This window comes from Tinamus guttatus, unplaced genomic scaffold (assembly GCF_059628265.1).
Source record: "Tinamus guttatus ecotype Peru unplaced genomic scaffold, ASM5962826v1 Tinamus_guttatus_pri_ptg000208l, whole genome shotgun sequence".
NCBI classification, from domain to species: Eukaryota; Metazoa; Chordata; class Aves; order Tinamiformes; family Tinamidae; genus Tinamus; species Tinamus guttatus.
Window position 1 is genome coordinate 2,734,258 of NW_028288742.1, and position 24,238 is coordinate 2,758,495.

Sequence of the window (24,238 nt, forward strand, 5' to 3'; positions counted from 1 at the left end):
CTGGTTGGGTCCTGTTTCAAAAAATTCCAGTTCAGATTATTGTCCATAAATCCTTACTGTTTCCTGTGTATCAAGAACATGTTTCTCATCCATCAAGCTATACAGCTGATAGTGGATTCCACATTGTTGGAATTTTGAAAACACTTTTCTAAGGCTTCAGAAGGATTCTTTCCTGCCTGCCTGCCTGCCTCCCATTTCATTAGTCTTTTAACACACAACCATGAGTTTCTTATTGACTTAGCTACCAGTGTTTGCTGGCCTGGTGCCCCAATACTACCTTAGTAAAAGTGGCCAAAAAAAAAAAAAAAAAAAAAAAAACAATTAACTCTCTGTGTATGTATGTGTGTGAATGGGCTTGCACAGAACAGTTAAAGTTACTATTTAATTGCTTTAATCTCACTCATAAACCTTTACTTTCTGTGTAATTAATTAAGGTAGCAAGGTGAAGAACTGGTTACAAAGCACGTGCCTCTTACGTGTTTCAAGTCATGGCTGCCTCATGTGGCAGCGCGGGGAGGCCCACTCGTCCTGACAGCGCTGCATGAGGGAGCACGTGGGCCTGTGCTTAACCGGACACTTTCCTGCTACCTTGGCTCACAACATCCTCCCAGGTGTCTTTTCAGAATACCACACTGATAATGTAGGAAATGCACTTACCAGGCCAGCGTCATCTGCAGTCAAAACCTTGGGATTGTCGACCATGATGGCGCCCTCAGGTGTGAGCGGCAGCCCGTCGAGGGAGCAGCCCAGCTCCGTGCAGCCTTCTGCAGTTGGGCAAAGACACGGAGCCGTGAGGAACCGCCAGCGTGCGTTAAGGGCACCAAGAGCCGAGCGGAGGGGACGGCCGGAATCGTCCCCTCCTCTCGGCTCTTGGTGCCCTTAACACACGCTGCATTCAGCATCTAAAATGGAAGTGAACACCTCCTCCCCAAACTGCTCTCCTACCACTGAAATACCCTTTTCCTTGAAGCTTCCAGCAAAGGTGGTAGCTGTATAATGAATCTCATTGCGGATGCCTGCTATATTATTTCCCTAAAATATTCACAGCAATTAAGTGTAACAGGATTTAACGAGTTACCTTGGAGAGTGTTATAGGGGCTTTTAGATCTGCCAACACCGGTCTTCTAGCCCCCTGTGTCTAAGGTCTATCCTGAAAAGGAGCTACTACTCTACTCATCAGTGCAACTTTTTCAATGCTCCTGACATGTTCTGAGCCAGCCTGACTGCCAAGCATCTGCTGATTTTTTTCCTACTCAACTACTGCACATAAAGCTGACTATCACAAACACGTTTTTTTTGTTTGGTTCGTTAGTTTTTTTTTTTTAGCAAATTGCATTGTGACCAGAACCACAGACAAACCACATTCTTTCCCATATATTACACCCACACCAACAGCTGGAAAAAATAAAAGCATTTTTTTGAGTCGCCTGAACAGCTCCCAGCAGCTGCAAGAAGTCCTGAGGTATTTACACATCTACCCTAGGCCACTGGCATCAGCTTCCATGACAAGGGCTCAGCAGCCTCACTCGCACTGCCAGCGTGAACCCTGGCAACTTGCTGCGCAGCGCAGGCCCCACGGGAGCAGCTCCGGAGCCACGGGGCCGCCAGCGCACACGGCAACCCAGGCAGCCCGCGCGCTTCACGGTCGCTTCTCACGCAAGCAGGAGGAGGAGGAGCGGGAAAGAGGGTGGCCAGGGCTGAGCTGGTGCCCCCCAGCAGCGCTGCCCCACGGCTCCTCACGGATGGGGCCGAGCGCTGCTCTCTGAGCAGGATGCTGTGGGGTTGGGGTGGAAAAAGGTGCCCCCCAGGCCCTTTCTTCACCATGTCTGCCCAAATGCAAAACCCAAACGTTTTCCACAGAGCCTGCTTTTAGCATCAGGTATGTGCAGCTCTGTGAGGTTTAGGACAACAAACATCTTCATTTAAAAATTACACATGGCAGCCCCAAGTGAACTTTTCATAGAATGAATTATTTTTGTACTGAAGAGCAACTAGGCTGTTCATAGTTAACATAGAGACAGCGAGTTTTGTATCTAGAACAATGCAGCAGCATGATTTGATTCTATCTATCTACAGCCCATCACTGACGAGGACCATGAAATACAAAATGAAGATCATGGGAAGGAATACCTTGAAGCCCCCACAAATCAATAATTAAAGCATTTTTCTGTAAATAATTCAGAAACTCATAGGATGCATTTAGTGCTGAGAAGTGGACTGTTTCTTCTATCTTTGGATTCACGTTTTTCCAGACAGGCTTGGTATATAAGCACCGTGGAAGATCATAAACTCTATACCTAAAGGGATAAAACATAAGCATAAAAATAATTAATTTTAAAATAATTAATTTTAAAAAAATAATTTAAACACAATCCACTTTCTGAAAGTGCTATTTAAACAGACACCAAAGATGAGGAAATACAACCACTTAAAGAAGTCAGCTCTTCTTTCCTGCTCAATAAAATGCCTTCTGCACTCCAACATTACATACGTTAGTTGAGAAGATTACTGTGCTTTATTCATTTTCCATGTTTTTCCAAACATTTCCGTTTTCCAGACCAACAGCAGTCTGGCATGCTGTCAAAAATTCACTTCCACAAATAGCTTTTAAAATATACAATTATAAATTGCAGTAATACCTGTGGGAGGGCACTGCATATCTCCTTTAGTGTCAAAGATTCAAAGTTAAATGCGTGCTATAGCTTAAAGACACAAGCAACATAACCACTGCTTTATGCAGTTTTTGGCTTCCACTGCAGCAGTGCTAAAACTGCTCCCAGTTTCACCAGAGGCAAAACTGGGCAAGTTCTGGGGAGAGCAGGAACTGCGGCAGCACACACCCTATCTGAATGCCTCTTCCCACAGCTTCTCGCAGCCATTTGACTCCACGGCACTCTGCAATGTGAACCTGGAAATCTACCCTTCTTCCCAGCAGCTCCAGGGGATCGATGACCATGTCGTCTTCCCCAAGGAGCCTGCGGATGCAGAAAAAAGAAAGAGCACAACGTGTCTGATCCGGGTCCACAGCCAAAAACAAAGCAGGGCAACAACAAAAATGAGGAGCATGCAGAGGCCAGACAGTAGAGCTTATTTTACTTTACATGCACATTGGCAAACAAAACATCTGTTTTATAAAGCTGGTTCACCTTTAAAAAAAAAAACAAAAAAAACAAAACAACATTTTCCTGCAGAATTCCAGTAGAGCAAAATTAGGACAGAAGTCTGGTAACCTTCACTATCAGGTGTTATTGCAGTGACAGCAGCAGTCCTTGAGAGAGAAAAACAAGATGCAGGGGGATGACAAAAAGATGTTCATAGAAAAGGCCAAAAATAAAGAAAAATGGAGTCAAAAAAACAGAAATCCTCCAAAATGGAAGACTAAACTGAATCTATTTTATTATATAATCATTTTCTGCCTCAAACTAATGAGCTTCTATGCTGCCTGTGACTAAAACAAACTTACTGTAAAGATGTCTAGTCATGAAAAAAGAGGCCAAGCAACAGGAGCAGAACTGCTGGTACACTCGACACCATTCCAGAAACCTCAGGAAGGCAACTACCCACCTTGGCCCTTTGCTCCTGTACAAGGTGCCAGCTCCATCAGGAGGTAGGGAAAGGCAAAGGCAGTTGGCCAGAGCTGTTCATTCAGCCAGGCTGACAGCTTGAAAAACACACATACAGTTCCTGGGGCTCTGCACAGCACTGCCGCATAGGTAGAAATCACAACTGGCTGCTCATGGGTCTCACCTAGGGATGCTGCAACTGATCCCTGCTCCCAGTTACACCAGCAAGACCTCTAAATATCTCCCCTTTTCACATTTTGCTCAGCATTTCCAGCCATTGTGGCCGATCAGGTGTTTCAACAGTGAACTCCCCGAATTCCTTTAAAAAAAGAGTAACCAACATCTCTGCAGTGCAGAGGCGATGCCCGGTTACCTCCCGTCCCCGGAGCACGGAGCCAGGCTGACGAGCACGAGCGCCTCCTCCAGGCCCTCGTTGCTGAGGAGCGCGGCGCGCTCCCGCAGCGGCACGCGGTACGCCAGCGACTGCAGCCACACGTGAGCGGAGCCCACGTGAACCACCTCCACCGGGTCCCAGAAGGGATCCCTGTCCTGGTTCACGTGCGTGTCCTCGCCTTCCCGAAAACGCTGGTAAAGCTCTTCCATTAGGAACTTCCGATTGATGAACTTGGCCCTTGACCATACCCACACCTGCGGGAGCAGAGAAGTGATTAAATGGTCTAGGTTGTGCCATGTAACAGCCACTGCTAATATATAACCTCCTCTTTGCCAAATTAAGACTATTACATTTCTAGTTTTTATTGTAGGGATATGACGCATCACCGATCACCCTCCTCTTTGCAACGGCCGTTAACACGCAGGAGGATTTGGTCACCTCTCTTCTTCTGTTTTGAAGAAACAAGCCCCAGTTCTTTCAGCCTCTCATACTGACTGAAGTAACTTGCAGCTCTCAGAACTTCCTATTTAGAACATACAATAAATTGCTCTTCTGACCAAGCTATCTCAAAGTTTATTACAAACACCAAAGCACAGAGAAAAAGAATGAGAAGATTTATTTTACAGACCAGTGTTTGGAGCATTCAGTTACAATAAAGTATGAGACTTAAGTCTGTGCTCCAATGAAACATTATTTATCTGTCAGAGTGGAGATTTTAAGGATTTATTAAAACACAACTAACTACCTTTCATGTTCGTTTTCTCCCAGTCCAGTATTGCTTGTTAATAAATTTCTTCTACATTCAAAAAAAGAAAATCGCTTTCCCAGATCTCTTCTTGTGTACTGCTTCAATATAATTCATTGTTATAATCAATAGCAGAGAAAATAGCATTGAAAAATCTAAATAAATCATTCGGTTTACTTCTTAAAACTCCCTCTTTCACTTCTGGTTTCCCTATTTTTAAACAGCACAAAACAGAAGCTTTTCTATTATCAAAGCATTAACCATACCAGGACTTGAACAACAGAAAGAGAAACTTTTGTTAAAAGTTGCTTTGCATGTTGCAGCTCTGATGGTTTGAACAGACATCATTTGTGGCAAATAGACTAGACCAAAATGAGGATAATATTCCTGTGAACTGCCAATTTACAGTTACAATGTATAGCACATCTGAACCAGAACTACTTGATACCCGTGAAAATGTAAAGTTTCTTTATCTAACAGTGGTTCTCCCAAAGGTATGAAATAAATTGGTAACAAATCAGTAGTTGCAAAAAACTTTCTCTTTGAAAGGGAGAAAGCAAGTTCTCTCCTTCATCATTTAAACGGTGAAACTTTGCAGCTAAGCAGCCTGTGATAGCTGCAATTGAACGAGGTTTCAATGACAGAGTTTTTTTAGCACTGATGAAACTGATCTAGTGCTATAGGTTCCAAGGAACCATCAATAAAATTTCAGCCAAAAAGGGAACTTTGGTGTTGAGGTTCTCTGACTGTCCTTCCCTGCACTTAGACACCTTCTAAGGAGTATTTGGTATCAACTCCCCCTGCATTCGTTAGTTCACCATGAGCCAACTGAGGTTCTGCCTTCTTACCTGACCAGTAGTTACATGTGTCACTCTCACTATTATTTCCTTCTTCAGGTCATACCCTCTGGAATCTGACAAGGCTAGATTTTTCACCTTCAGTTCAAACATGAGGTCCTATTAAGTCAAAAAGATTTTCAAGAACATTAACTGACAAGACATATTTTGCTGCATAAATCGGGAAATTTTAATTTAAAAGGGATACTTTCAGTTGTATGTGATATTGTTTACAGAAGAAATTTGCATAGTAATCTTTCTGCAACATCTAGAATTTGACATTCCCAGTATTTCAAATTTTGGAAAAGCACCTAGAATGAGGCTTCTTTAACTTCTCTAACTGCCACTGTATTGATGTGACACTCTGAGCGTTTGTGACCTCCGGTTATTATTTAGTATACAAAGAGATCAGAAGAATAGTGCCAAAGTCTAGAATACAGTACGATGTCTCCAATGTTCTTTCAGAAAGCTACTCTTCTTGTATTAATTGTGTTCATACAATAATACAACACTGTTCTGCCCAGTGTAGACCACTGGGCATTTTCTTTTTGCAATGAAATCAGCAGACTGGTTCTTTACGTGTCATCCACGCTCCTCATCAAATGTTTTCTGTACAGATGTGTACCCCCTCCTAGCTGCTGGGATTCAGATGGAAGAAAATCGCTTCGCCCTTTAATTAGCAGGCACAAACCAGCAGAGAAGGCAACAGAATTTCTAGATCTATGAATTGTTCTGTATGAAGAAACACCAGTATGGCTGGCATCTCTGGGGCTTTCCTGCTATGCTACTCAATGATGGAAATGGGGCTGTCTTGACTTTTGGGGTGAGCGTGGCATTAAAAAAAAATCAGGGAATGTTTCACAGGACCGAAACTCACTAGCCAAGTTTAACCTGCAGAAGTTGGGGCAGAAACATTTTGTACCTTCTTCAGCTCTTCGCTCATCTGATTTACTTCAGCTACCAGTGGCATGAGCTTGATGTAGTCATGGAATACAGCGAGGACGCTGGGATCTGCTCTGCTGTCCTTGCTGCTGGCAGCACCTGTGGGAAAGGGTGCATTGAGGGTGAACTATATTATATACATATATATATGTGTATACTTTTTTATGGAAATTAGAGAATGTGTACCGGGATATCATGTTAGCTAGTTCCATGACAGTGCTCAGGTGCACAATCGTTGCATCCCTCATTGCAGCAGCGATGCCAGCGCTACTGAGTTTTAGGCATCTAAGATAAGCACTTAGGGGCCCATTGCATGCTGCATGCCCTCATCCATCCCAGGAGCTGCAGTGAGGATGCAAAGCCTCTAATCACAGGTGCCCAAATGCACCTCATTCAAATGTCTGAAGTCAAGGGTGCGATTACACTAATAGCTCCCCAGTGGTGCATAATTACAACACGTTTCTACAGAAATGGAGCAATTTGAAACATGAAACACAAGAGCCAAAACCTCTTGGCAGATGGGTACATGATTAAAAAAGCATCACACGCAGGCCCAAACTCTCCAAAAATGATAACCTGAATCATAATCTGAATGCAGAAGATGTGCAGCAAAAATTCTCAAGGCCTTCAGACTAGGTTATACTCACTAAACATTTCATTCTCTGGACTGAACAACTTAAAATGGCTGGTACAAAAGTGAACTACAAAACCCGAATTTTAAGAAGGGCACTTCCACAAAGTGTAATGAAAAAATATAAGCAGACTGAAAAATGGGAGGAAAAAGAGGAGCAAATTTTAGAGGAGCAAAGGGAATATTTTGGCTGACAGCAAAAAAAATATGCATTGTGTACCACGATTAGTTCATATGATCACATTAACAAAACCCATATAGACAGCTGCTGGAAGGACTGTGAGATGAGGGCAAAGCATATTTGAGCATACCTGGTGATTCTGCCCAGCAGGGACTTCTCTGGGAAACTATTCAGGCAATAAAACGCGCTGTGGCTCACTGTACCGGCCAGCTGTACTGCTCAGCATGCAATCTCATGTGACCATATCATTGGGAGTGTTTATGTATTATTAAAAGCAATCTGATGTTACTTCTCAAATGGCTCATAACCGCTGCTCCCTTTTTTTTTTTTTGAATAAAACAAGCAATTCTGATATTAAAGGAACACCAAGTGAAATCTTGTAAGAATTTTGTCTGTTTGAAATAAAACCTCAAATGATCTTTCAAAATCTTGGTTGTCAATCAGCTCATTCTGAGGCATAATGCAAACACGCATTTTACTCTTTGTGAACATAATGCTAGAAATAACCATATATAGGTACCAGTTTTGAGAAAAAAGACAGCTTTCATGAAGGAACATGTAAATACATTAAATAACTTCCTCGCACTGAAACCCATTATCTCTTTCTACAGCAGGTATTAGGCTGGCAAAATGCAATTTGCCATGATTCAGGGCTGCTTTGTCGTAAGGCGTTGCACGGAGAGCAGCCCACGCAAGAACAATATGCTAAGCCCAAAGGGAACACACAGCTCGCGAGGTCGCCTGCAAGTGCTCCATGGTGTGATGAACATCAGCCACCACCACAGACTGTTACCAGACAGGCAAACACAAACGCTCACCCAGTTTGTCTACGCTAAAGCCTCCCGCTGCTGCCAACTCGGACTGAAAGAAATCATAGTCGTATCTGCTCAGGTCCTCATCTGTTCGTTCTGCAGGAGGCCCAACATACAGGAAAGCACTGTTGGCTCCCAAAATAACACGATCCTGAAGGGTTAAACAAGAGTTAAAATTAATAACGGTGACATGTTAAGTGTCAGAGAACAGTGAAGTACTGGCAAACTCTTCTAGAGTGGGTAAAATTGCAAAGAGAAGTGGTTATGGAGCGAGCTGGAGAGACAAGAGGAGCTGTGTGCTCCCATGGGCAAGGAGGGAGGCAACCTGGGATAACAAAAATCCACCAGAGAGCAGCTACAGCTGAAAATTAAAACCACTGCTGCCATTAATGAGGCGACCAAAGCTAAGATTTGCACCACTTCCTAAGATGAAAAATCTGTTAAATACCAGGACTTAAAGGCAGATGTCCTGACCCAGAGCAGCAATCCATCTATCCCAATATCCCCCATGACACTGATCCTGAGGGACAGATTCCCACGAAGGAGTACCTGTACCAGGCCAACTACAGAGTTGCTTTGTTTCTAGAAAGCTTTTCTGGCATCCAGAGATCTGTATTTACTGAACAGGAAGCACTAACTTTATCCTCAACTGCCCTTAATAGATTTCTCCTCCATAAAAGAATTGACACCAGCTCCCTTTACGAAGCAAAGCAGTAACGTACAGTCTCTACAACGTCCCCTGGCAAGAGGGGCTGACAAGCTTTCCCTTCTGTTTGAGATAAATATGGACCCTGGTAAGGTTCATTTGATGTCCTTAAATTCTGGTCTGCCACATTCACAGTAACACAGACTCATAAACATTATTTGGGGCTGACCAAATGAAAACAGAACCAATTATTTAGCACTCTTATGGAGGAGGCCCAGAGTTTATCCGCATCTCTATTACAAATCATTCTGAGGTTGAGCAATATCTTGAAAGTTGGCTCTGTGTTTCTAACCAAGACAGGTTCCATTTTAACCAAGACGGCCCCCTTGGGATGGGACCCTGGCCCTGCCCCTACCTCACACTCCCTGGAAAAGGGCCATTTTGCTGCCCCCGGGGGGCTTCCTCTGCCCAGGCCCTGCCTGATGCTGCCAGGGCTTCAAAACATCATCCCCGCTCTGGGAGGACATCCTTATTTGATGCACGTTTACCTGTGTTTTCCCTGAGACCTTGCGTTCAGCACAACAGCTGCCCTTTTCAAGGCTGTCTGCACAGCCCCCTCTACCGAACTATGCAGTTTCTTGAAAGTTGCAGGATTTTTATATGAAAGTCACCTTCCCTGCATGTGAGATTCTGCTTCAGGACATGGTGAGCAGGAATCATTCCGATTTTTATCCTCAGTTTTTTTGTGTGTTCTGATTTTTCTTTCTGGCTTTGGTTTTATGCTCCAAGTGCCCACTTGCCAAACACCCACCAAGTGCTGTAGCTTTGTCCTCCCTGTGATGGGCACGCCGTTCACAGTAGCTTTGCACTTATGGCCTGGCGTCAGGGTAACCTCTCCACCAGCATTTGTAAAGGTAGCATGTTTGTCCAAAATGCTGAAAGATAGAAATTTTATTGTGATTTACATTTATTAATTTTTATAATTGGAAAATCGTCATGGAAAATCGTCATGGAAAATTATATCAGAATTTGGAAAATAAAAAATTTAGATTGCCATTTGACATTTGAAATTCATCAATTATGCCTTTTAGTTTGTCCCCTACCAGCCATCATAAAAAGTGCAAAATAACCATAACCCATGATTATACAGTGTAGTAAAATTCCTTGAACTAAAAAAAACATACAAATCAGAGAATCAAAAATATAGGTGTCCAAGTTTCCTTAATTTAATGTACTTACCCTAAACCTCTTAGGATTATTGCATTTGAAGTAGATTGACCAACATCACAAAAACCTAGAAAAGAATGAAGATTCCAGTGTAGATCACATGTGCTTTAAACAATAGGTAGGTGGTTCAAGGTATTGCTTTCACTTTCACCTTTTCTCCTTTGCAGCAATTTGAAGACCTTTGCTCAGCACTGACCTTTCATATTAGTGTTACAATTAAAAAATACGACAATATTCTAAATTATTGTATCTTTAGAGATGAGGCGCTGCATCCTGCTGTATGCAAATGGTTTGTTTTATGCAACCACTGGGCCTGCACACGCACAGTTACAGAGGCATGCGAGAGACCCTGGAAATCATGCAATCCATCATTGTCAAACAGATGGCAGGAAAAAAATCCAGTGTAAATCTCTCATTTACAACAAAGTATCAGATCTACAAATATCTGAACCCATTTCTATTAACGGTCAGCTTTCAAAATAAAGGTCGTGTTGTCAAACCATTCGTTGTCTGGGGAAGAAGTGACTGTGACATCTAGTAGACCTGGATATTTCTTATCTCTCTGTTTCCTATTGTCTCTTAAGATATTTTGCTTAACATCTTATACTTCTCAAAGTATAATTCTGCAGTCTGCTCTGTTTTCAAACAAAAGGAACACATGTTTACAAGGAGGAAAAGTAGGTAAGAACTTAAGGAAAAAAGAAGATAATCACTCAAATGTCTGAGTAATGTAGTAATACAGCATCCCTGTTATGGCAATGTTAACACACGTAAAGTAGTATTCATGTGTTGTAATCAGGATTTTAAAAACTTAAAAAAAAAAAGAAATACCATCCTGAATGAAGTGCTTGAGAACCCATGAAAGCTGGGGGTCTTCATTGATGTTCAAGAGATAAGGGAATGTTTCCATCATTCGTCTCTCCTAAGCAAGAATTCAGAAATAAGTTATTTTACCAGGATACATTTGAAACCTGAAGCAACAGCTAATAATATACATAGAGGTCTGTTTTTATTTATTTATTTATTATAGGGAAAATAACATAAAGCAGCTTGTAAAAGAATATCTTCCAAAAAATCAAAATGCCAAACATTGAACAAGACATTGGAATTTGATTCATGTATGTAGTCTCCAGTTCCTGAAACACATTCTAGTTTATTAGAATGCATAGAAATTCTCACCATGAAGTTAAAAAAAAAAAAAAAAAAAAGTGAAAAAAGGCATGGTTTGAGGTTACAGTCACATTTACAGCACACACAACTTGGATGGTGTTAGCCCTCTCTTTCACCTTTAGTGAGAAAATGCAAGTGTTCAATTTTGCATGTGAAGCTCATTAAGTCATGCAAACTTTGTGGGCTTAGTTGAGTTTTACTCTATGCAACAAAATATTAAACCAAAACAAAATAATTATTCCGGAATTATCCCAAGACCTGCTTTCTGCAAAATGACCTGCATACACAGTCACAGTTAATTATTTGTGAAAAAGCAAAAAGCAGCAACTTTGTCAGAACTGGGATGCCAGAGAGCGAGGTGCAGTGCGAACACTCCCTCATTCAGGTGCTTTCACAGCACAGCCGAGCGCGTAGGAACAACAGCGCATGGGGCAGGAGTGACTGCAGGGAACAGGAAGCTCTTCCTTGAACAGCTTTATTTTGGCAAGCCACCTATGCACAGGTGAATGCTTTTGAATATGCAAGTCTGCTATTTGTATAAGACAAATATGACAGATGCAAACTCGGCATCTCCTTGGCTGTTGATCATTTGGCATTTACCCATGTGTGACGCAGTAGAAGTGACTCTTGAAGAGCTACAGGAAGGAGGGCAGCACAGGGCCTTTCGGTAAACGTGTGCGCTGGACTACTACTATTATTATGAACGTGTGCACTCCGTGGATTATTAATCAAGCCACCATGAGATGCCCTCTCTTCCACAGCAGCCCAACCTTCACCTCACGGCATTTACATATATCAGCCTTCTGCTGAAATACTTCAGAGTGGCTAATTAATTCATATTAACACTGATTTCAGAAACACCTTTAAAATTAAAAGCAGTATTATTTTACAAAATGGTGCCAGTTTTGGGGTATTTATCTCATGACTGATTTAAAAGAGAACATGTTTGGTTCTCATCTTGGTTCAGAAATGACACAAGACTGAGAAAAACCTAAGAAACTGTAATGTACTTCGATGGTAAAAGCAGAGATGAGATTCTCTTACAGAAAGTCATGAGATATTTGAAATTACACTGCAGACCCCTAAGGCAATTCCACACAGAGCTGTAACCATTGCTGATTTACTCAGCTGAAAAGCCCCTGGGCAGTCTCGCGGGGCAGCGCTGGCAGGGTAGCGTGTCCGCCGTGGAACTGGGAGGCAGCAGGACGGGCCACGTTACCGGGCCCTGGGGAAGGGCCACGTTACGGGGCCAAGGGCACCGCAGCCGCGAGCCCGCGGGGCGCCTCACCTGCGCGAGGGCCGCGCGCTGCTGCTCCCACTCGCCCCGCGCCGCCGCCAGCCGCGCCTCCCACGTCTCCTGCGCGCTCCGGAGCCGCCGCTCGTTTTCAGCCAGCAAACACCGCAGCTCTTCTGAACACAGAGAGGCCTTTAACCAAGGTATGCGCAGGCAGAATGGCAAACCCTCCGCAAGAGGCAAGAGCTGCCAGCAAGGGGGCCCACGTGCTGGCAGACACCCTGGCCTCTTGAGTTAGGCAACCTCACCGCTGAATAGATGACATATTTGTTGCTCTCGTCACCAGCCAGAACTAAAAACGAGAGCTGCCATCTGCTCATCTTCCCCTAACCGGAAACACTGTAAAATACCCTGTCCCCAGAGCGTGCTCAGGAACCAACTCAGGTGGATTCTCTTGAAAGGAGTTTGCAATCTGCTAACTACAAATTGCAAATGCTCCCATCTCCTCTTTCAGCTCTGATGCTTGTCCACTCCTGTCTTTCTGTAATACTCCTCACTTTTAAATATGAAATATTATTCACTTTTTTTCTGCCTGCAGGGATTTTTTGGGGACTTTCAATTTGAGGAAACCAGCCACACTTCATGATAGCAGGTCTCACCTTGGGCATTTGGATGTGCCCACCCCCATGCTGTGCCTGGGGATAGGGACACATACTCAAAGGCAAAGTTAGCTTTTTCTTTTTTTAAAAAAAAAAAGTTAAAAAAAAACTGTTTTGATAATGTCTGAAAAACTTTTCAAAAATCCCATATCACAGACTATCAAGTGCTACTGCAGTATCTACAGGCAGAAACATGGCAACACTACGAGGCTCACTAAATCAGCTGTGTGTGAGCCAGCTGGCAGGGAACCCATCAGTAAGGGAAGAGTATCTGCTGCTCTGTGACAAGGTTCCCGATTTTCCTGGTACATGCCTCATAGCAGGAGCAGATGCAGCCCTAATGCAGATGAGGGTGGTGTGGCTCAGTCGCCAATGGGTCTTGCACATTTATCAGACTGAGCAGGGTTAACATAGGTCTCTGCTGCTCTACACCCACATGAACCCGTGATTTTGAAACACCTGGAACTGGCACACTGGCGTTAGTATTTTGTAAGACTCCTTGATTACCTCTGATAATAGGTGCTGTAGTAATGAAAAATGTAAGTGGAAATTTTATGTGCAAATGCATATTGCCAAATGGAATAGGGATAACGAGTAGGCTTACTTCAAAGATTTTCCAAAATATTCTCAAAAATATTCCATTTTACAGAAAAAAATCACTTGTGGACACACATTAGCTGCATTTCTTCTATACTTTCAAAGGCCTCCTGATAATGCTTTGGGGAACTTAAGATCTGTTTGTTAGCTATATTTATGTGGAAATACATACGTGTTTCATCAGCTACTAATGTGCCTGTGCTCCCGAGCCCAGCCAGTCTGCACAATAGCTTGTTATTTTCAGCCTTCAGTTCTCGTATAAGCTTCTCAGTGGGACTTGAATTTACCACTGCTTTGTTCCTGATCTTTTTTGCCCTTTTAAACATGAAAATATACAAAACAAACAAAAAAGACTCTTTTACACAGACAACACCAGCACAGGACAAGTTTTCTTGTTGAATGTGATTTTTTTTCTTCTTCAAATCTTATTTCTGTTCAGAAAGATTTCATGGAGCTCTGAAACTTTGAAAAAAAAAAAAAAAAAAAAAGGCCCCCAAAACGCCTGCCTTTCTTGTATAGCTTGTATATCCTCAAAGCTAACATGAAGCACAGCCTGGTTTGCTTTTGCCACTGCCATCCCAAGAAAATCCTTCAATTCTCCAGCTAACCCTGATTCAAAAGCAACACAGCCACCTCTCTTGCACTTCTACTGTGGGGACGGTGTGGGATTGATACTTAAAAATGAACCTCCCTCGTCCAAGGACATGCATACCCCAAATATGCTGAGAAATCACTGCAGAGACAACTCAAGATGCCTCTGCATGGGGCTGGCTTCGGTTTGTAGAGCTTATTAATCCAAGTTACACTAGTATGTACAAACAGTTCAGCTGTTTCCAGAACCAAACTGGTGCTGGAAACATTAACTCTTCACTGCTGCCTTTCTGCTCCTGTTAACCTCAGCCTGCCACAATCACAGCTTCACCAAGCAGCAATCCACGTCTGGCTAAGGGACATTTAAAATTTAATTGTAAAAATATATGCCATTGATAAACAGGAATAAAGAATAAGCTCTTACTGTGCTGTTTTTGCATATTTACACACTCTTTTCTTCATTCTGAGCTGTTAATCACTTGGACTTGATGATACCTTTTGTTATTTTGCCCAGCATCTGATTGCAAGTAGCACAAACAGCACAGGGAAAAAATGACAAAAGTATACCTCTCAGCATATCTTAAGGTTGACAAAGTCTCTTCATAACAGATGTCTGCTGGACTTACAGCTGCAATCTGTAAACGTATAAAAAGTGTTAACTGACATCAGTCTTTTATAAAGAGTTTTATAAAACATGGACTAGCATGGAAAGACATACTGCTAAATCTTTAAACATAAAAGGATAATGCTAGTGTTCTAGACAACCTAGCTGAATATAAACTCACTCTTTTTAACACTTTTGCAAGAAGTGAAAAAGAAAGATAAAAAGATGCAGATGGTTTGTGCAGAAATTACTATCAAAAAAGGCTAGAACCCTAGTAAATGGCTTATCTTAGCAAACAACTCAAAAAAACCCTCTCAAAAACACTTTGATGGTGCTGGTAGCACTGCAGCTGCAGAATGTGGTCTTAAACTAGTTCAAAGCAGCACTGATGAATTAAGAGAGTTTGCATTTGAAGAAACTCAGGTAAGCTGTTTTAAGACTGTTAACATTTAATGTCAGCATTGATGCATAGGCATATTTTCATGTTTTCCCACTTTTAATTTAATCTTAACTTTTAAATTACACTTATTTTTACTGATGTTAGATCCGTGCAATTCTATTTCAACACCTACATTGGGTAATAATTCTAAGAATCTATTATTTACCATGATAGTCTTGCTGTTTCCGCCCAGAGCAGATTGCAGGAGTTTAGTCAGAACTGAGTCTCTGTATGGGATATGCAATACTTTCTTCCCAGTAGCTACCTCAGCCAGAGCACTACAGGGGAAAAAAGGTATTAGTGAAAGGAGGTAAACAATGTAAGTATAATTATCGGGAGCAAGTTTAGAAAGAGAAGAGGAAAAAAAAAAGTCATATGTTCACTATGCACTAGCCAATTAAATGCTTCAATGTATACATTATGAAAACAAAAACATCTCCTGTCAAGGAGATTTACTGTCAAGACCTCAAAACAATTTACTGCCAGTATTTAAAAAACTGAAAAGTCTGTTTGGAATGGCTTGGGTCCAGAATTTCAGAAAAGTCTAGATTTGTCAGGTATACTGAACAACAACCCTGTAAAGCCGCCTAGCCTATGAAGACTTTGAAAAAAGAACAAGCAGTCCAAACAATCATAAGGTAAGAAGCTATAGAAAGAAAAACCAATATTTTATGTTTCCATAGGTACCTCCCAGGCATATAGTGAAGCTTTATTTATTAAGTAATTTTATTAACCACAGAACAAAGAAGATCTGAATGCAGGGAATATTGTTGTTTTTGTTTTTTTTGTTTGTTTTTAATTCACAGAAACATTGGTTTTTACTTGAAAGATTTTTAAAAATACCTGATGACATTTCCTAACGTGGTTAAACTTAGATTTACACGGGTGCCTTCCTTCAATCTGTCTTTTTCGGGTCCTGCAGATTTTTGCCTTTCACTTCCTGCCAAGTCCACCAGGTTTATAACTGATTGTTTCGTGATTGCTTCATCCAGAAAAATCTGCAGAATGTGATATCAACATAAGGAAAGATTATCAAATCGACAGTTCTGGTATTAATTAAGACATAGAAAGTGATAATTTTTGAGAATGAGCGTAATGACGCTTATTTCGCCTAAAGCCAAGCTGCTCTTGGGCAGCACATGAATCATTTTGGCTGGCAGGGTGAGGAACCGGCACGTTGCCACTTGTGCTGGCTCTGCCAGAGGCAGAACTGAATGGTGCTGGTTCTGATCCCTCCCGCCCTTGGTAAAATGGTCCCACCGTGAATATTGTGTCCGTGTAAACTTTAACAAATTCCAATTAGAGTACTGAAACAATTGCACCGAATAGTAGAAACGGTGCCTTCCTACTACACCTGTTTGAATTGGACTGTGATGACCATGTGAGATCGGCTGCTGGTAGCGTTCATGGTGGTTGTAGCTGTTGTTCTCATCTTGTTCCCTTGTTCCATTAATCTCTCAATTTGTGCATAATTAGCACAAGGCACCAGCTTCAAACCGTCAACATAAAACCCTTGTTGCTGGTCTTCTCTGATCTTGAGCCCACCAGGCTTCCTTGTTTTAGCGAGTAGGTCTATTACCTACAGAGAGAGATATATAGTCAAAATCTTTTACTAAGTAAAATACACTTGGGTAGAAAAAAGTGAAATAGACTATGGCACAGCACATACTGGTTGTTCTGGCTTTATTCTCTTTAGACATTCTTATTCCCACACAATTCCATTTCTCCAGGTGTATTTAACCTACCTTAAAAGTCCACATCTATAAACTTAAGGCATTTGCAAAATTCAGCATGAAAGTGTTATTTCCTGCTGCTTCTATTATTTCCATAAAAGCACATGCACTTCAGCTTTTAATCTATTTACACCTTTCCAATAGCAATCATCTATAAATAATAGAAAGGTCCTGACTTCTGTCCTGCATTTTTCAGCAAATTTGACTGAAATTGGCCACATGGCTCAAAAGTAACAAGCAGGAAAGTATGGAGAAAGCAGCTCATTAACAAGCAGCAAAAATGTATAAACCTTTGGAGAAAAAGAAAAACAAACAAACAAACAAACAAAAAACAGTCCTACAAGGCCTTTACCATCTTTGAACACCTGTGCCCAACTTAGGAGAGACAAATCAGCCATTCTCAATTAGCAGTTATGTCCTGTGTCTACCAACACAAGAAACAAACAAACCAACAAAACAAAACAAGAAGCACAAGAAAAAGTAATGAAAACTCATAACAAGCCAAGAAGTATGATAGAGAATGGGACGAGCACTGCCCAGGATGAAAGAGCTGACAGGCTGAGCCTATGAAGATACGTTGGCAATATGAAGGAGGCAAAGAAGGAAGGAGTCCTCCCATCCCACCTACTGCCAGGTTTCCTCTTGCGTAGGTCCCTCTTGACCCTCTCCTAGCCCATATGCATTATTTATCTGACGTACAGGTGAACAGGAGCCCTCTGTATGATGATTCATGCAAAACCAAAACTCTTTCAGGAGCCTAGTTCTGGCCTGAGGTCTTCCAAATTTAACTGCCCACTTTAGAAACTCGAAAATGACACGATTTATAAACTCAAACAGACTTCTGGCATCAGACTATCATTTAGATGAATCAGTAAAAAAATGCTGACGATCCAGATATCTTCAGCTCAGACCTGTTTCAGATTGCCTTCCCAGAAGAGTCTAAAATGAGAATGTAGAGACAGTTTTATCACATTACTGCAGAGGATCCACAAGTAGCAAACTGTACCGTGAGACAGCTGCTTTACTTGCGGGGAGGTTGGTATTTTGAAAATGGAAGAGAGAGAGAAAGGATGGAAACACTATAAGGGCTGCAGCTGCACGTGGCTTCCGGACCTAGGAGGGGAAATACCCTTGGGATGCAGGCCCACATATGCACACATGGGACACGTTCTTGCATAAGAAGAAATTAACATGTGAGAAAGCATTAAGACTTGGTAATGCTGAAATAAAGTAAGACCATTACCTGTTCATTATAAATTTCCAGCATACTGAAAGTGATCTGTAAAGGCAAAAAAAACTCTCTAAGATAAATGTATTTGAAAAAAAAATATATTTTGATGGAGTGTCAATCTGTTCTAAAATATAATGGAGGTCACACAGATCAAAACACCCTTTTATCCTAAGTCACAAAACAGTTTGAATTCAAGCGATTACTTACTAGACTTAAAACATTTCGGCAAAACCCTATTTCCTTTCCCAGTAACCTACTCTACTCCCAGTAACCTTCTTTAACCTGCTCTGTACAAAATCCCTATCGTTGCCTATGTAATCTCATCACAAAGTGCCTTTCAGAAAATCATTTTATTTGCATCAAAATAGATATTAAGAATTAATAGGCATCTAAAGAGCATTGTAGAAAACTTAGGAAGTGCAAATATTAATTGCTGACAGCACCATTAATTAGCAGAATGGCCTGGTCAGTGCTTATTTCTAGGTGATTTTAATACAGAAAAAGTCAGTGTTTCCAATACCAATTTTTGAATAAACAGCTGCATGTGTATACTACCTATATAAGCGTGCGTGGATTTGAGACCATCGGGGTCATTAAGGCTATGATACAACAGACCTTGTCAGTTAAAAAGGAATAATAAGAGGGAAATCAATAAATGAAATGCCCAGAGGCACAACGTTGACACCTTGGTGGACTACAGCTAGCCAATAACAACAATAAAAACCCTTCAGCCACTACATGAGGGGCCATTAGTAAACTGCAGGCAGGGCTTAACCCACACTTTGATCACGAGAAGCAATGTGACAAATATGAGTGTTAGGTATATTTGAGGGGAACCTGCTCAAAACTTACTAAGGAAGGTTTAAGGAAAAGGTTAAAGATGGGAAAAGGCAGAAGACTGGGAAGGAATGAGGCGGAAAAGAAAGAGGAGGAAGGATAAAAGGGATCAGCTGCATGTGAGGGGCCACAAGCCACCAGACCTCTCTGTGTGGCCCCCTGAATGAGGCTCCGGGAGTGAATTCAGCACGAGCAGCTCAAACCAGACAACACGCGAGAGCGGCCACGTATCTGGGGAGCCGGTGACTAGAATGAGGGTGCGATGGCAGCACCTGCGGTGGGAAACACAGGTCACTGGGCCCACGGGTCTAGGGCACCTCCAAGCAGAGGGAACAGCACATTTATACGTTCCCCTGTCCCAAGCCCTGCTGTGCGTTTGTGTAATTCACCAGCAAACTTGAAGGTGGACGAGCCAGCAAGCAGGAGGAAAAGCTGTTGCTAGAAAGACTTGAGGTGAGGGAGCCCTGTGACTTCCCTGAGGTAGCTGGGAGCCCATGCTGATACTTGAGAGATCCACACGTGTGGGGCAGTACGTCTGTTTGTAGTGAGCAGTAAGCTGGACATGCTGGCAAGGAGGAGACCGCCACAGGTGGGATAGGGAGGCCTAGAGTCAGGGCACTGAGAGAGGAGAGACTTAGAGACCGCACTGCTATTCAAGGGCTCTGCAAATGTGGGTACATGTGCAAAGCGGCAGGGCACAGCACCAGTGTTTGCACCGATGAACTGCAAATCCAGGGAGCTGGAGAGGAGGAAGAGGCCCAGGCTATCCCTGCTTACATTCCTGGGATTGCTGGCATTGCTTCCTGTGGGCGCCATGCAAGGCAGCGCCCTGGTGGTGGGAGCTGTATAGACACACATCGTACCGCTCTGTCCAAGCAACAAAAACTGTATTACCTTTAACTAATATTATAATACTAATTTAACCTCTTTTTTTTTTTTAATCACAGAGGCAGATGGTGGACAACTGCATGACGTTAAAGAAAAACAGGAGCACGTTCACAAACGTCGCCCTTATGCCATTTCTGCTGGCACGAAGCTGGGGATATGTTGAACCAGTTAGGGGAGACTGCTCCTCTTTAGCAGAACCAGCACAGGAAGAAAAGGAAAGCTGTATTCAGTAATCAGGTTGATATCCTTGCAGACAGAAGGCACTTCTGCACATTCTGAGTGAAGCTCGGCACTTGCAGCGATTCTCAGATCCCTGAAGTGCTTCTGCTAGTTGTACCTAAGTTACCTGGACTAGAAGGACAGAATGAAGCTGATGAAAAAGGAGCATCCAGCAGCTACAAAAGCTCATGCTGCAAAACTAAAACCATTATTCCTATTTGCATTCCTATTGCATATATGAGGTATGGCAATCTAAACCCTTGTATAAAGGTGTAAAGAAAAAGTTTACCAAAGAGTTGGAAAGATTTTTTCATAAATACTCTGTGGAAGAGTGAGGTTAGCAAGCCTAACTGAGATTACAGATCAACTCAGTTACTGCAGGCAGCTCTACAAAGACTGATTTTTATTTATTTGTTGTAAAAATAAATCAGTAAGAAAAAAGTTTTAGTACTTATGTGAAGGATCAATTTCATCTGTGACATGGAAATTCTTACTTGAATCTGTAAATCTAGCTGTATTGCTTCATCTTTTTATGAAACACTGTTTTCTTTGTAGAATGCACTATAGTTTGTGCAGTCATTGCTTTGTAAGGTCAAAATTTCTGGTTTTGCTAATTTGAGAATTTAAAATTATCGAAGTCCTTAAAATTTCTATTTGAAAGTACAGTCTGGAGAGACCTTGGTTAGCCTAATGCTAATCCCACCTGGTACTGCTTGTTCTTTTCCCGATTCTGGATTGCTTTGAAGAGTTCTTCGCACACAACTGGCACGATGCCTCTGTTGGCGCCATATCCGATCATGGAATAGCTCTTCCCGGAGCCGGTCTGGCCATAAGCTAGGAGAGTGGCATTGTAGCCTTGCCAGGCACTCTCCAGCACTCCTTCGCCAAGATCACGAAAGACCTCTCTCTGAAAGTAATCACACACATAGGGATAGGCACGTCACCTTCTAATAAATGGACATGCACATACGTACACAAGCACCCTGCTCTCTAGTGGCAGTGTCTCCAGTAAGTATAAATGAAGAATAAAGATTTAAAAACACTTGTGAGATTTTTGAGAGTTCCAGAGCAAAAGAAGAAACGTAAAGAAACTAAGAAATGCTTCAAACCAGTAAACAGACTCATGCAATCACTTGAATTTCACTTAGGGGAATGTTAATAACTAAAGATAAACTGAGCAGTTTATGATTTTGTATTAACTAAAACTGCTTTTAATTAGCTTTTGAATGAAGCCTCACCTGGCCTGCATAGCTGTTGGATCCTGCTGAAACGAGCACACCATTCTTGTCCTTTAGAAAGCCACTATGAGACCAGTACGCCAGATCAAAAGTAAAGGTTTTCATGTGCCCGGGGTTCCTAGGATCATATATGCTCGTGCTGTTGGAGTTCATAGAAATCACACACTTACTTCCTGCATCCTTCTCCCTCTGTATTAAAATTACAGTTTTAGTATCAAAACACAACAATCAATCAGTTGTTAAGTCTGTTTTTCAACAAAATCCAATGGGAATAGACCACAAATTGAGTGTGAAACAAGCCCGCTACGGAACTGCGTGGGGTAAATATAGTGTCAAGTAGCGAGTGATGAGAGATCAGGAACCGGACCTTGCATTTGTTCCTCTGCCTCACAAAAACGGTATTGGCCACCCAAATAGCAGAGTACATAGGAAAATGCATTTTATTGCAAGAACAGCTTTAATGCAAAATGAACCACAGTACATTTCTCTCCAAAAATAGCAAATAGACTTATTATCTTGATACTTTGGTGAAAAAAAAGCATTCGGTTCAGTCAGTGAAAGTTTTGCACAGAAGACATAAGGTACAGACAAAATGAGAAACACATACTACCTTGTTACTTGAAATTCCACCACTTCACGGTATTTTCAGACTGGCCTAGACTAATAGGCTACAAATATTGCTCAGCAACTCTTGACTGAGTACAGATTTGCTTCTGGCAAAACATGTATTGCTCTTACTAACTTGACACCTTGAGTTGTCTTTTATGTGAGGACATTTGATAGCAGATTAAACCATGTAGTTATCTCCGGCCTTATCCACACACAGGGCATGTAGGAAGTAAAATAAACCAGACAAAAATCAATGTTAATCGATTAAAACCCAAGTGGCTATTAAAAGTAAAATGGATTTGGACTTTGTGATTCTTGGCTTTTAAGCATTTGAAGGAAAAAATACAAATGTTTGCGTCGGTTATCTCAGATAACTCAGGAAACACTTTTACTGAAACATTTCTTGTCTTGACAAACTGGCTTTAAACTACAGCGCTTAGTAACGTTCATTCATTCTCCCTTCATGATTATCTGCGCCTGTTTCCTGGAACTAATTTCTGCCATTATACACACTAGTTACTCCCCTTTCTGAAAGGTGAGGCTGTTCTATCCCAAGGCTGCTGATGTGCCACTGGCATTTCCACTGAGTTTTGGCTCCAAGCGCACAGATGTGTCATTTAGTTTCACCGTTTATCAGTCATTGACATTCAATCTAAACATATGCATCGAAGTTTTATAGAGAAACCGCAGGTCTGTTTTAAAATAAACAAATAGATGTGTCAAGCAACTCAATTTCTTATAGAAAAAAAACAATTTCTCTAATTAAGTGATGAGCTGCACTAGGTATTCTTCGGAAATTTTGATCTTGGCTCTCAAAAAAAAGGTCTTCTGCACTGTGTCTAAAAAGCAAGATTTACTTCTCTATGTCCCTCTCATACTTTCACCATAATGATACATGACCCTGCTTTCTTCTCAGCCCCCAGGTCCTCCCTAGCACCACATCAGTAGCATCTTCTTCTCTGAGGCACCTACAAACATCTACAATGTTGTATGAGGACTCCTAACATGTTCAGCCACTCACCCCTCCTGAGCCTTTTTAAAAATCTTTTAGGAATGCAGTCTCCTTCCTGGTTCATCCTCATTTTTAAAAAGCACTGTCTATAGGCTGGAATTTTATCAACCTAAAATGGTATTTTCCACCCTTTCCTTTGCATACCTGAAGCAAATTATAGAGAGTAAAATAAGTAAAACCAATTTTCTCTACTTCATTATAAAACCATCCCTGAGCTGCCATCTTCACTGCTGGCTAGCACTCATGTTTTCCTATTTTGAAGGCTTTACCACAAAGTTTACCAAATCCGGTTCTTGCTCCCATTTCCTTCTATGTCCTTCAACTTTTTGAAATCTCTTTCCATATTACACAATTATATTCCCATTCTTTTCACCTAGGGAAACTTGGTCAGTATCTAAGAACAGCTCATTGAAAATAAGTAGCCAAGGAAAACTTTTTAATGCATAACTGGATTAAAACTCACTTAAAATAAACAGTTACTGGACCATTACAATCTTCTAGGAAATTATTAAATGTCCAATACCATATTTTTGTATTAGTATTGCTTTCATTTTTTTCCTCCAGAAGCACTGCCAAGGATAATTTAGCTGAGCTGGCTACAAAATAAAGAGGCTGAATTACTTCAAATGATCACCAAGTTTGCTAATATTATGTTTTCATTTGTTCCAAGTGATTTTCATACCAAAAAAAAAAAAAAAAACTGTAGCATAAAATATGCATTAAAACCCTGTTAAGCAATCTTCATTAGAATTCAATCCATCTATTCTAAATTAATAAATACTTTAGAGTGCACTACACAGAACAAATACTGAGGTTTGACTTTTTTTTCCAGTGCTAAAAGTTTGCTCTTTTAACTCATATTTAAAGCTATTCATGGCATCTTTGCACAATCTGCATTTACAAATCAGGCTGGAAATCCCTCTCTCCTTTCTCTTGGAACATATTTCTGTTTTCTTAAGATTCAAATACAAAATACTCAGAGTAAACAATTACTAACCTGACTGAAAGGTCTCACCCGAACTGCCACTTTCACACTGTCAACACTTGGCATTTTCTTTTTCTAAAATTTTCATTCAGTCATGAATAGTCCCAAGGAGAAAAATAACAAAGTGCATGAAACTACTTCTCTACTTCCCTCTACTCGCCATTTTGAGCTGGAAAAGTCATGGCCATTGGAAAAAAAAAATCATTTGCAAGCTT

General features: G+C 41.5%; 1 protein-coding gene across 1 annotated transcript; it reads right to left on the reverse strand.

Annotated features, from left to right (window-relative positions):
- Positions 1-594: 594 nt before the first annotated feature.
- On the reverse strand, positions 595-24,162 carry LOC104579862 (kinesin-like protein KIF28). Its single transcript, XM_088524292.1, has 20 exons — positions 24,036-24,162; positions 21,418-21,606; positions 20,883-21,086; positions 18,248-18,283; positions 16,626-16,850; positions 16,115-16,269; positions 15,438-15,549; positions 14,796-14,863; positions 13,810-13,952; positions 12,436-12,557; positions 10,809-10,899; positions 9,990-10,044; positions 9,562-9,685; positions 8,111-8,255; positions 6,461-6,579; positions 5,551-5,658; positions 3,937-4,211; positions 2,841-2,975; positions 2,131-2,297; positions 595-764 (listed from the first exon to the last, which is right to left on the reverse strand). The coding sequence occupies exons 1-20, from the start codon at positions 24,087-24,089 to the stop codon at positions 595-597; spliced, it is 2,697 nt and encodes an 898-aa protein (XP_088380418.1). The 5' UTR covers positions 24,090-24,162.
- Between the last annotated feature and the right edge of the window lie 76 nt (positions 24,163-24,238).

Bases quoted from the DNA above. Each gene is read 5' to 3' on its own strand.
- LOC104579862 (XM_088524292.1), bottom strand. From the start codon at position 24,089: ATGCCAAGTGTTGACAGTGTGAAAGTGGCAGTTCGGGTGAGACCTTTC. The intron at 2,976-3,936 runs GTAACCGGGCAT...CTGCATCCGCAG, and splicing joins CCGTGCTCCGGGGACGGGAG to GCTCCTTGGGGAAGACGACA. The intron at 2,298-2,840 runs GTGTGTGCTGCC...TTATCCCTTTAG, and splicing joins GGAAGAGGCATTCAGATAGG to GTATAGAGTTTATGATCTTC.